The following is a 12,635-nucleotide window of genomic DNA, read 5'->3' as shown; positions in this document are numbered from 1 at the left end:
CCTTTTAAGGGCTCCGAAGCGGGACGGGGTGAGCGGCGCGGTGCTGAGAGTCGACTGCTTCTTCCGCGGAGTGAAGCCGCACAGCCGTTATCGGAGAGCGCTGACTTTTTCCTGGGGTAATTGGATTTCGAAAGCAACTACCCGTGAGTAGGATTAAATTGGATTTAAAAGGAGAAAAAACAGCTAATTCGGCACCGAAGCGGGAAGGTATAACCAGGAAGTCTGCATTCCTTTCTTGTAGATAGTTCAAAGCAAAGAGACTGTAAAGCGGAAACATAGAGAGACGTTTGGAAAAAAGACTTAGATCTTAACATCTGGAAAGTGGTCTCCCCTCCGGATTGCAGGAGAGGAGGGGGGAAGGTTTGAGTTGTATTTACCTGCAAAGAAAAGGGGGAAAGGAAGCTAAAGCTGCTGCTTAAAACCTGGGAACAGACTGCCCCTAGACAAGGAATGCCGTTCAGTGGAAAGCCTATCGGTAAGCAGAGGATTTTTGACAGCTAACTCTGCAGAAGAGATATAGTGTTTCTGGACTTCTCCTGGCTTTAAAGTAACTGTTCAAGTGCATTGAAACTGTTGTTTTTAAGTGAATTGGGGGACTCATAAAGACCATCTTTGTTCTTAAAAGTTGCAAGCTTTGGCTGTTACTGTGTCCCCCTAGAGGAGGCTGGACATTGCTACAATAACAACTGGGTTAGAGGAAAATTCCATTCCAAAACAAACTTTCAACTGTGGGAACGACCTTGAATTCTCATGAGAGTGTTATGGCAGATGGGAAAGGAAAGATAGAGCTGGCGCAGGAAAAAACTACTAGGTCTGGCAGACACTATCGGACAGATACTGCGCAGCAGCGAAGGGCTTCAACATCTGGAACATCAGGGGCTGCACCCCCACAGGTCAAACCAAAAGTTATGTCGTCCGAAGACGTTTTGGCACATGCTCTTGGAAAAATTAATGAATCTTTGGAAAATTTAGCTAAGCAGGTAGCTGAGACTAATAAACAAGTAGCTGAAGCATCAGGTAAAATTGATCTGAGTACTACAAGTATTAATAATTTGGGACAGAAGGTGAACACCAATACAGAGTCTATCGAAAAATTATTACAGGAATCTGCTTCGACCCGAAAGATAGCTGAAGAAGCAAAAGATATTGCAACTGCTATTCAAGAGAAGATACCACCAGTATATAAGAAATTGGAGGACCACGATTTGACATTGTCTATGATTGAATTGAAAGAGAGACAAAGAAATTTAAGAATCAGGGCTGTACCAGAACGGGAGAAAGATAACCTGGCTGACTTTCTTACACAGGAATTTACAGACTTTTGGCAACAGGACTTGGGGAAGGAAGAATTCAAGATAGTGAATGCATTTAGACTTGGAAGAGGACAAAGCAGGAACAAGGTGAGAGATTGCTTGATTACCCTTCGAACAAAAGAAGAGAGAGACAAAATTTTGAATTTGCACTATCAAAAGACTTTGGAAATTTACGACTCAAGTGTGGTGATATTTAAGGACATTCCAAAACATCTTTTGGACTTAAGGTTTAACTACGGAGACCTAGTTGCTCTGTTGAAAAGAAATAGAATTCTTTTCAGAATTCTTTTCTTTCCTCAAGGCCTATCCTTTAAATACAAAGGAAGAAAGATAAAAATAAGATCAGTCAATGATAAGGACAGGTTCTTGAAAGATCACGAAGAAGACCTACAGAAAGAAGTGGAATCTGGAGAAGAGCCAAAAGGCATACTAGACATAGCAAACTTATCTTTTGGATTGCACGGCCCAGAGAAAGAGACACTACCTATAGAACAAGAACAGACACTAGGGACAGTTGGAGGTAAAGTGAAGTAACCCCATCATGGCTCTGCAACTGTTAAGCTGGAATTGTAATGGTTTGAACTCCCCTCGAAAGAGAAAAAGTGTTTTTCATCTACTAAAAAAGGAACAATTGGACTTGATTTGTTTACAAGAAACACATATAACAAGGCTACACAGGAAACTACTGATTAATAAAAGATTGGGACAGGAGTTTATCTCATCTGACAAAGTTAAAAAAAGAGGAGTTGTGATATATGCAAAGGAGAGACTATCACCGAAATTAATTTTTAAAGATGACCAAGAAAGATTCTTGGCAATTGAAATTCAAGTTCAAGGAGAGAAATTCTTGATAGTAGGAATTTATGCACCGAACGAGGGGAAATCTGAATTCTTTAAAAAGTTGCACGAGACTTTACTGGACTATCTGGATTACAATTTGATTTTGATGGGGGACATGAATGGAGTAGTATCTACAAACATGGATAAGGCACAAAGACAGGTAGTTACCAAGGATGGTAGACTACCGAAAACATTTTTTGAGATGACAGACAATATAGACTTAGTGGATATCTGGAGAGTAAAGAACCCCTGGGGAAGAGAGGGAACCTTCTTTTCTGAAGCCAAGATGACATGGACTAGAATCGACCAAATATGGATAACTAGAGGAATGGCACCAAAGATAAAGAAAGTAGAAATCTGCCCAAAAACCTGCTCCGACCATAATGCGGTAAGGATGGAGATGAAACAAATATCAACCGGATCCTTCAGATGGAGGATGAATGACACCTTATTTAGAGATGAAGAAGTATATAAAAAGGCCCAAAAAACTTTGAGAGACTATTTTGAAATAAATATGAACACCAATGTAGAAAAAAGAGTAATCTGGGACGCAAGTAAAGCGGTCATGAGAGGGTTTCTGATACAACAGAATGCAATAAAGAAGAGAAGTCAGAATGAGAAGAAAGATAAAATTTTTGAGAAAATAAAAGAAAGTGAGAAGAAATCGAGAGCAAAACCAAAGTCGCAGGAGATTCTGAGAGAAATAAAATTATATCAAGTACAATACATGAAAATGATGAATCAGGAAATAGAATGGAAAATTAAACAAATGAGACAAAAAACATTTGAATCAGCTAATAAATGTGGGAAATTGTTGGCCTGGCAAATGAAAAAAAGACAAAAATTAAATACTATTACAAACTTAGAAGTGGAAGGAAAGAATATACACAACCCAACTGAGATTAGAAACTGTTTCCAGAGGTACTTTAAACAATTATACACGCAAGGGCCACAGAAAGAAATGGACATAGACCGATTCTTGAAGACAAATGGATTACAAAAAATCTCTCAAGAAAGTAAATTAATGCTGAACTATAAAATATCTGAACAGGAAGTGGAAGGTGCCATTCAAAACATGCAATTGGGCAAATCTCCAGGACCGGATGGGCTGACTTCTAGATATTATAGATCCTTGAAAGAGTGGCTATTGCATCCCTTGAAGGAAGTCTGCAATGAAATTTTGGAAGGGAAGAGGGCACCAGAGTCGTGGAAAGAGGCGTACATTACACTTATACCTAAAACAGAGACTGAAAAGACTCAGCTTAAGAACTACCGCCCTATATTGTTACTTAATGTGGATTATAAAATTTTTGCAGACATTTTGGCCAAGAGATTGAAAAAAGTATTGATGGAAGAGATTCATAAAGACCAAGCGGGCTTTCTCCCGGGAAGACACTTGTCTGACAATTTGAAGAATATAATTGACATTTTGGAAAAACTAGAAGTGAATATTAACACTAAAGCAGTTCTGATATTTGTGGATGCGGAGAAAGCTTTTGACAATATCTCTTGGAGCTTCATGAAGAAGAACCTACAGGGGATGGGGGTAGGCCAAGGTTTTGAAAATGGTATAGGTGCAATATACTCTGAACAAAAGGCTAAATTAATTGTAAATAATGTGGTGACGGAAGAATTTAAGATAGAAAAAGGGACACGACAGGGGTGCCCAATCTCCCTACTGCTTTTTATATCGGTCCTGGAGGTTCTGCTGAATATGATTAGAAGGGACCGGTTGGTTAAAGGTATACAGGTCGGAGCCAAACAGTACAAACTGAGAGCATTTGCAGATGACTTAGTATTGACGTTACAGGAGCCAGAATCTAGCACTAAAAGGGTTTTAGAATTAATTCACGAATTTGGTCAAGTGGCAGGATTTAAACTGAACAAGCTAAAAACTAAGGTTTTAGAGAAAAATTTAACACCGATTGAAAGAGAGAGGTTTCAGAATGAGACAGGCCTGACTGTGGTTAAGAAAGTGAAATATCTGAGGATTAATATGACAGCCAAAAATGGGAACTTATTTAAAGATAATTATGAAAAATGTTGGACGGAAGTGAAAAAAGATTTAGAAATCTGGTTAAATTTGAAGCTTTCACTGCTGGGCCGTATTGCTGTGATAAAAATGAATGTATTGCCTAGAATGTTGTTTTTGTTTCAGACATTGCAAATTGTGGACAAGATGGACTGTTTCAAGAAGTGGCAGAGAGATATTTCTAGATCTGTCTGGCAGGGCAAGAAGCCCAGAATAAAATTTAACATATTAACTGACGCAAAGGAAAGAGGTGGATTTGCCCTGCCAGACTTTAAACTTTATTATGAATCAGCAGCTTTTTGCTGGTTGAAAGAATGGCTACTTCTTGAAAATACAGACATTTTGGATTTAGAAGGTTTTAACAACGTATTTGGATGGCATGCATACTTATGGTATGATAAGGTCAAAGCACATAAAGCATTTAAAAATCACATTGTCAGGAAAGCACTGTTTAATGTTTGGATAAGATACAAGGATTTATTGGAAAATAAAACCCCAAGGTGGTTGTCACCGATGGAAGCGAAAGCTCTGAAAAGGCTCAATATGGAGGTCAAATGGCCGAAATATCGGGAAATTTTGGAACAAGAAGGAGACAAATTGAAATTGCAGAGTTTTGAGAAACTAAAAAACAAAGTGAGAGATTGGCTTCATTATTATCAGATAATGGAGGCATATAATTTGGATAAGAAAATTGGCTTCCAGGTGGAAAAATCAAAACTAGAAACAGAACTGTTAGAACCCAAAACTAAGAATTTGTCAAGAATGTATAACTTGCTGTTGAAATGGAATACTCAGGATGAAACGGTGAAATCTGCTATGATTAAATGGGCACAAGATGTTGGACATAATATTATGTTTGCTGACTGGGAACAGTTATGGACCACAGGTATGAAGTTTACGGCATGTAATGCCCTAAGAGAGAATATTATGAAAAAGATATACAGGTGGTACATGACCCCAGTCAAGCTTGCAAAAATCTATCATTTGCCCGATAATAAATGCTGGAAATGTAAAGAAACTGAAGGTACATTCTTTCACCTTTGGTGGATGTGCCCAAGGATTAAGGCTTTCTGGGAAATGATATATAATGAACTGAAAAAGGTATTTAAATATACCTTCTTGAAGAAACCAGAGGCCTTTCTTCTGGGCATTGTCGGCCAATTGGTGCCAAAGAAGGACAGAACTTTTTTTATGTATGCTACAACAGCAGCAAGAATACTCATTGCAAAGTATTGGAAGACACAAGATCTACCCACTTTGGAAGAATGGCAGATGAAGGTGATGGACTATATGGAATTGGCAGAAATGACTGGCAGAATCCGAGACCAGGGAGAAGAGTCGGTGGAAGAAGATTGGAAGAAATTTAAAGACTATTTACAGAAATATTGTAAAATTAATGAATGATAGAATAATGTTGGATAGTAATTAAGCGGTTTCTAGCTGCAATGCTTTAAGAGAATATGAAAAAAGGGTTATAAATGGGTTAAAATCTAATGGTAAGGATTTGCTGAACCGATAAATTGAAGTGGAATACAAAAAAGGGAGGTACGAGGAGGTCTGGGAAACAAGCTAAAGGAAAATAAGTAACTGAAAATATGTGTGTTTTTAACTGTTTTTATTTTGTATTTTTCTCCTTTCTTTTTCATTTTTACTGTAATATTTCAAAAAACCTTAATAAATATCTTATAAAAAAAATAAATAAATTTGTGTGAGGATTTGCCAGGTCGAACCCTGATCGGGCCCAGGTCAGATGCAAGCACATCCTGGGAACTCTGTGAAATGGGCTGTTTGGTATTTATTACGCTGCTGCAGCTGTAATCAGTTTATTCTAGGAAGCAACCATGGAGAACAAGGTGGGGCTTAATGTGTGCCTGGAATCAGCTCTGGAAACTGTTCTGGAGGGCAGGCTTCATTCTTAAGCACATGATTAAACTTAAGCGATGAAGAATGGGCAACAGAGCCGTTCAACATGGAGTAACCGCACCCATCTCCACACCCTGATTAGAAAGAAGGGTGCTTGCAAGTCAGAGGGTGTGTTATCCTGATAAGACGTAATTTTCAGTTGCTTTTATGGCAGTTATAAACTAACCAGTGGATCATGGAAGAACCCACATAGTTGCACAGTCCTGTTATGAAAGCCATTACTAGGCGGTGCACTTAGATTCTAGCCCTCAAGATTTTTGGAAAATACTTGAAAATATGACTGCAGTTGCAGGAACTCTTCAGCGTGGGCAAGCAATTTCCACTCAAACTCCGAAGCTGCCCTTGTGACTTATTAATCTAGTCTATGCAGAGTCCAAGATAAGCCCTGCCTGTCTACACCCACACTGTGAAGTGGCACAGGGTTGTAGAAGCCTGCAATTGTGGAGTTGAACAGCAACTGGCACAACAGTGTCTCCTCCAACGTGATGCCTGCTCTGTTACATCTGCAGCATGGAAGCTCCTTTAATCCACTCCTTGTGACAGCAGTTGCTGCAAGGTGGAGGGGTTGCATGCAATGGTTCACCACGTGTAGGTTTTAGCACACTGCTGCGAAGCTTTCTTTTTGGACGTTTGCTGTGCTACGGTGCACGCACCATGTGGTTTCTCATGCGGGTCACTGCACACTGTGAGCTAGTGTGGTATAGTGGTTAAGAGCGGTAGACTCGTAATCTGGTGAACTGGGTTCGCTTCCCTGCTCCTCCACATGCAGCTGCTGGGTGACATTGGGCTAGTCACACTTCTCTGAAGTCTCTCAGCCCCACTCACCTCACAGAGTGTTTGTTGTGGGGGAGGAAGGGAAAGGAGAATGTTAGCCACTTTGAGACTCCTTAGGGTAGTGATAAAGTGGGATATCAAATCCAAACTACTACACGGACAGGTGCCGCACGGAACAATCTATAATGATATCTTTGTGTTGGCCATAATACAGAAACTGATCCCGTATGTACATTGCAGCAAAAAAAACGGAGCTAGGTAGCACTTCTCATTAATATAAGAGTGAGCAGATTCAAAGCAGAGAAGAAAAAAAGGAAGGACCTCTCACATGGCCTTCCTTGAACAAGGAAGCAAAACAGCCTTCAGGAAACTGCAGGTGGAAAGTGAAAGCAAAGAGTGAGCTACACAAGTCTAGAGTCGAAAGGTAACTCAAAGGTCACCTTGTTCTGCCACAGCAGCAGTATTCCTCTATTTGTTTTCCTTTCCTTTCCTTTTTTTGCATGAGAAGCAAGGATGTTCAGTGTATATGGTTTTTGTTACCTATTGTCACAACATAATATTAATATATATTTTAAAACCCTCTAATGATGGAGAGGCTCCACCATCAGCTTTCAAGGACATCTGCTTCCATTGCTGAAGTTCTTCTTAATGTTGAGTTGAACATCCCTTTCCTGTAATTTGAACCTGTTGATTGGGGTCCCACCCCCTTGGAGCAACAGAAAACATATTGGTTCCATCATCCATGTGACAACCCTTCAAATATTTGAGGATGGCCAATCCTGTCGCCTTTTAATCATCTGTTCTCCAAGCTAAACATATGTCTCTTTACACTTTTCCCATAGGGTCTCCAGATCCCTCACCATCTGTGTTGCCCTCCTATGGGCCACCCTCAACATCTTTCTTAAAGTGCACAGCAGTGATTTTCCCTCTTTGCCAAATACTGGAGACAAGTGAGAAAGAAGTATGTTCTTCCCAAGGAAACTATCCATGGAATTTCCTCCTGTTGAGAACCATGGATATAGTTGCTCCTTTTAAACGGTTTCTATAACGCAATAGCCATTGAATTGCAGAACATGCAAGAATGCAAAAAAGGAGAGAGCAAGAAGTTTGCTGTGCACGCTTCACAGAATGGGAGATCATTAATCTCATTAGCTGTTGCATGTTATGGAGGCTTAGCTTCTGGAAATGCAAGCAGCATCTGGAAGTGCTTTTGGATGGCTGCTCGTTATTCGTTATCCCAGAAGCGATACGTACTGTTGTGGTGGATGTGAGACGGCGTGAAGGGATCGGACACTGGTCTGTGGCAGTGACGATCAGTGTGTAACGCCCGTGGCTTATTTCATAATCCAACTCCTTCATTGTGCTGATTTGTCCCTAAAACGAGAGGCCAAAACAAAAGGGGAAACGTTAGCTTTCGGCAATGAGGGCGTATGCTCATGGAATGTTGGGTAACGGGGCTCAATACCTTTGTGCAAAGTGAAACAGCAATGTGAAAGTCTACTAACCGTAGTGCTGTTTATGTGAAAAGTGCCCATGATGTTCCCCTCTGTGATGGCATATGTAACTGTGCCGTTTGGCCCTTCGTCAAGGTCCACCGCATTGATGGTGATAAGGATTGCGTTAAGTGTGCCAGGGCCCTCATCCAGTGTGACTTCATACTGCTGCTGCCGAAATACTGGAGCATTGTCATTCTCATCCAGGACGGTGACATAGACCGTGGTAGTAGCCTGTGAGCAAACACCGACACATTCAGAATCATGCAAGGATAATAATAATAAAAATAATAAAATAAAGTGTCTAGATGCGAGCCATGCACTTAAGCCTACACACACATTTCCACATGCTTCCAGAGGTTAACAAATACATCCATCTTTAAGATTATGCCATGGTCAACTGTCAGGGTGGCTGTCTGGAGGAGGTCAGCAATAACTCACAGGGTGTTAGTGAAGTTAACGCTTTACTCAAAGAAACAAAACACCTCAGGCAGAGTGAGCACAACAACTCTTCCAAGCAGATTTTGCCCCAGTGAGGACTTAATGAGGCCTTTCCAACAGCTCTCCAAGTCTCCTCCTCCCCTGGTTCCTTCCCAAACACTCTGAGGCTCCTTCATCTTGTCTATCTTTGCTCTACCCTCTTCATACCTCTTCAGGTTCTGGCAGACCAGGGCGAAGTGGAGCTGGTCACCGCAGGAGGGGAAGACCTCCTCACCAGCCTGACTCACTGCCGCCTCTTGATGCCCCCTCGTCTCCAGCCTCCTCTTCTGCCTCTGATTCTGGACTTCTTTTTGCTACAGACTCTTCCTGCTTACTAAATCCTGCTACCTCTTCAGCTTCTCACACCTCCTCCCAGTCTGCTCCCTCTTCTCCCTCTAACCACTCGTTGATGTCCCACCCACCCCCTGGTTCTGAGCCTTCTTCCCTTGGGGGTTCCCCAGTTGGTGTCTCCCACCATTCCTCTGCATCCAGCCAGTCCATGACATCAACTGATGTTATCCAGGAGGCACAGCCACAGAAGGGATTAAATAAGACATTTGATCAGGCGTACTAAGCAAGCAAGCAACCAACACTAGCAATAGGCAACATTATTTTGGTAGTGCCTCTGAGAGATACTGAGGGGGTGTCCAGACAACCTGTTTAACAAGCATTATTGATGTTATCCAGGAGGCATGGCGAAAGGTATCACGGTATACAAATGAATGCACTGTGGTATATTAAAATAGGGCAGAACAATGGACCAGAATTTAATGAAACAACCTACTGTAATGTGTGAATAAACCGTGCAGTACAAAAAGGTCTGTTAACCCTTCCCAGTTGTCACAGGAGCCAAGCAAAATGCTCTCAGCAAACTACAGAATGTTCAGCTAATTCCACAACAGACTTCTAAAATAAAAATTATTAACTCTCTTTTTCCCCCCTTTGTAAATTGTGGGTCCACTCTGAAGGACTTGGGTGAAATATATCCATTTGGGTTTGCCATTCTTAAACAGAGTAGGGCAAACTTTGTCAATCTGGTCTGCATCTTGTGTTTCGAAAACTGCATTTCCCCCCCATTCTGAAATCAAATATGAATCCCATGGGATTTGAGAGGAAGAAAGGAAAATGCTTAAGAAAGGAAGAACAGGCTGCTGGATCAGGCCAGCATCCTATTCTCATTGTGGTCAAACCAGATGCCTGTGGGAAGCCCCTAAGAAGTACCTGCAGCACTCTCCCCTCCTGAGATTTCCAGCAACTGGTATTCATGTGCATTCTCTCTGGGATGAGGTAGAAGAAAGCCATTGTTAGCCTCATCTCCCATGAGTTGTCTCATCCTCTCTTGAAGCCATCCAAGTTGGTGGCCACCCCACCTCTCTGTTCCTGAATTAAAACTGTATGCACCTCAAGGTCAAAAGCCAAATCTAATAAACCAGGAGGATTTAGGAAAACTCTCACACAGAGCCTTGCTGTGCACTTCCTCCACAGCCAGCAAGTAAGGATATACTTTCTGGACATACTGCCCACCTTGAAATACATGTGGTAAGGGAGTTTGGCTTTCCCTGTTATGGGGCAAGTTGCTTTGCAAAAGAATGCTATTTCTTATTTATGGAGAGAAGTACAGTTGAAAAGTTCTCCATGAAAAAAGAAGACTTGGGGACAAACCACATGTCATGAAGGAAATCGAAGAGTGGCCGTGCAATTCTAACAATAAGACCTATTGAATTCACTAGGGATTAGTCCCAGGTAAGCAGAGTTAGGATTGCAGCCGAACACTCCCAATGTTTACTTTTATTTTTAAACAAGTGTAAGGAACTCTGAATTTGATCAGAGCAGCTGTACTTGGGAAGGGAATGTTTAACTAGTTCCCAATCCAAATGCGCCCTCCCCGCAGATGCTGTGGTAAAATAATAATAAAGCCACTTCCGGACCTGGCCCAGGAGGTGGGGTTGCGGGCTTCATGCCCACCCCATGTGAGCGGGGGAATCCCGGCCGTGCCGTCCACCCAGCCAGCCAATCGGGTGGCTGGGGGGCGGGGCCTGCCCAATTTAGGGCCGGCGTGGCCGGGGCTCGCCCTCTTTTGCCAGCTAGCCCCCATGTTTTCCCTCCCTCCCTCCCTTTAGGTAAGTAGGTTTCTGACTTTGCTATGGACTTCGGTCTGTCGCCGCAAGGGGCATGGTAGGAATTTTTCCCAATTGGCAATTTGCAGCCATTTGGTTTTTTGCCTACCTCGTAGCAACTCGTCACAACTCCTCGCATTGGCGGTTAGGCATTGGTAAGAAGGGGTTAAGAGGATGTGTGGGGGGGGGAGGAAAGCCATCACCTCCCCCCAGAGAATGAAGGGTGGTCCGGTAAAGGACTCTGAGGGGTGTGGCCCTGTCCGAAGCCTATGGAGGTGTGGGCCTAAGGCACGCCCCCGAGCGGTGACCCGGGGAGCTCCTAGTTGACGTGCCTTAGCAGGAGACTCCCCCACTATGGTGTTAACCCTTCCCGTGTCTCCAGCAAATGGGCTGGAGCCGGATAGTCGATAGGACCAATGCCTAAGCCAATGCCTCTCATTCCTGAATTCAATAAAGTCGTGGCCTAATTCGCCCATTTAACCTTAAATTCTGGTGTCTGGTGTCTTTATTTATCCTTGGTGGGGGGCAGGAACTCACCATGCAATACATGGACCAAGTATTTATCATTGTCCCTTGTGGGGCTAATAGCAACTTGGAGAGACGATTTAGATCAGAGGAAGTGTTAAGGACCTTCAGCGCTGCTGCTCTTAACAAATTCAAACTGAATACCCTGACAAGACGTCATTAATGGAACATGAGCTCCCTTTCAGGCTAGATTTCAGAAACTGTTTCAGCAGGATGGTCTGCTCATGCAAATCAACTCCCTTTCCCTCCTTCCTTATCAGAAACAAGGGCTGATTCAATACATCAAAGGTTTGCTGCATTCTTCAAATTGTACCTGTCTGTTGAGGAGATTGAACAAGTGGCCTCAAAGCCTACTGTAAGCAGCACTGCCCTTCAGATAAGACCAACCAGCCCAATCAGTTTAATTGGCCACACACTGTTTCTGCAACATCTCCTAGACAAAGCTCCAGGAAATCATGTAACAACATAGTACACAGCAGAGCAATTATGCAACATTTTGTGGTTGAAGTGCTGTCTGATCACGCAAAAGACATCTTTGCTAAGAGCCTCTTGCAACTTTCCCTGCTTGGTTTTCACGTGTGAGCATGACATCTCCTTTCCCTTTGTACTCTTTTTGATCTTTCTTCTCTTGTCTTCAAAGCCGCGCCATCTCAACTTACTGTTTTATCTGGTTACTTTAATATTGCTTTGTCAGAATCAAAGAGCATCTTTTAAAAGCACAGTTGAGAGAAAGGGAGGGGGGGGAGAGAGAGAAAGCCAAGCACTGCATAAACCATTGGAGCTTAAGCTGACTGACATATCCACTTGACTCACAAACATAAGCAAATAAAATAAATAAATACCACGTGTCTCCTAAGATCACTTCCTCATCAGCACACAAGCACACACACTTGTGCACAACTTGTGCAGTAATAAGCAAATCTACTTTCAGCTCCAAAAGTACCAGATGCCGAGAGAAAAAGCACTGGGACGACTGACAAGCACCTGGCGATTTTTTCAAGTATTGGTTTCAAATGTTTGATACAACACTGCCTTTTAACAAGTCCATCTAGCCTCAATATTCCCTACTCTGGCTGGCAGTGGCTTTCTGGTCTACCTCATTCCTGCCCAAGAGCCAATAATTGGAAGTGGTGGTGGC

At 42.4% G+C, this 12,635-nt stretch overlaps 1 protein-coding gene across 1 annotated transcript in view; it reads right to left on the bottom strand.

Annotated features, from left to right (window-relative positions):
* CDH23 (cadherin related 23) overlaps positions 1-12,635 on the bottom strand; it is a 412,975-nt gene that overhangs the window by 47,306 nt on the left and 353,034 nt on the right. The window contains exons 37-38 of the mRNA XM_081004664.1: positions 8,388-8,609; positions 8,137-8,256 (exon numbers count right to left, since the gene is read on the bottom strand). Of these exons, the coding sequence (XP_080860790.1) occupies positions 8,137-8,256; positions 8,388-8,609 (342 nt within the window). The remainder of the gene's footprint in view (positions 1-8,136; positions 8,257-8,387; positions 8,610-12,635) is intronic.

Source organism: Podarcis pityusensis (assembly GCF_964106645.2).
Source record: "Podarcis pityusensis genome assembly, chromosome: 5".
Lineage (NCBI taxonomy): Eukaryota > Metazoa > Chordata > Lepidosauria > Squamata > Lacertidae > Podarcis > Podarcis pityusensis.
The sequence above is the reverse complement of the archived record's forward strand: the minus strand, read 5'-3'. Positions and strand labels throughout refer to the sequence as shown.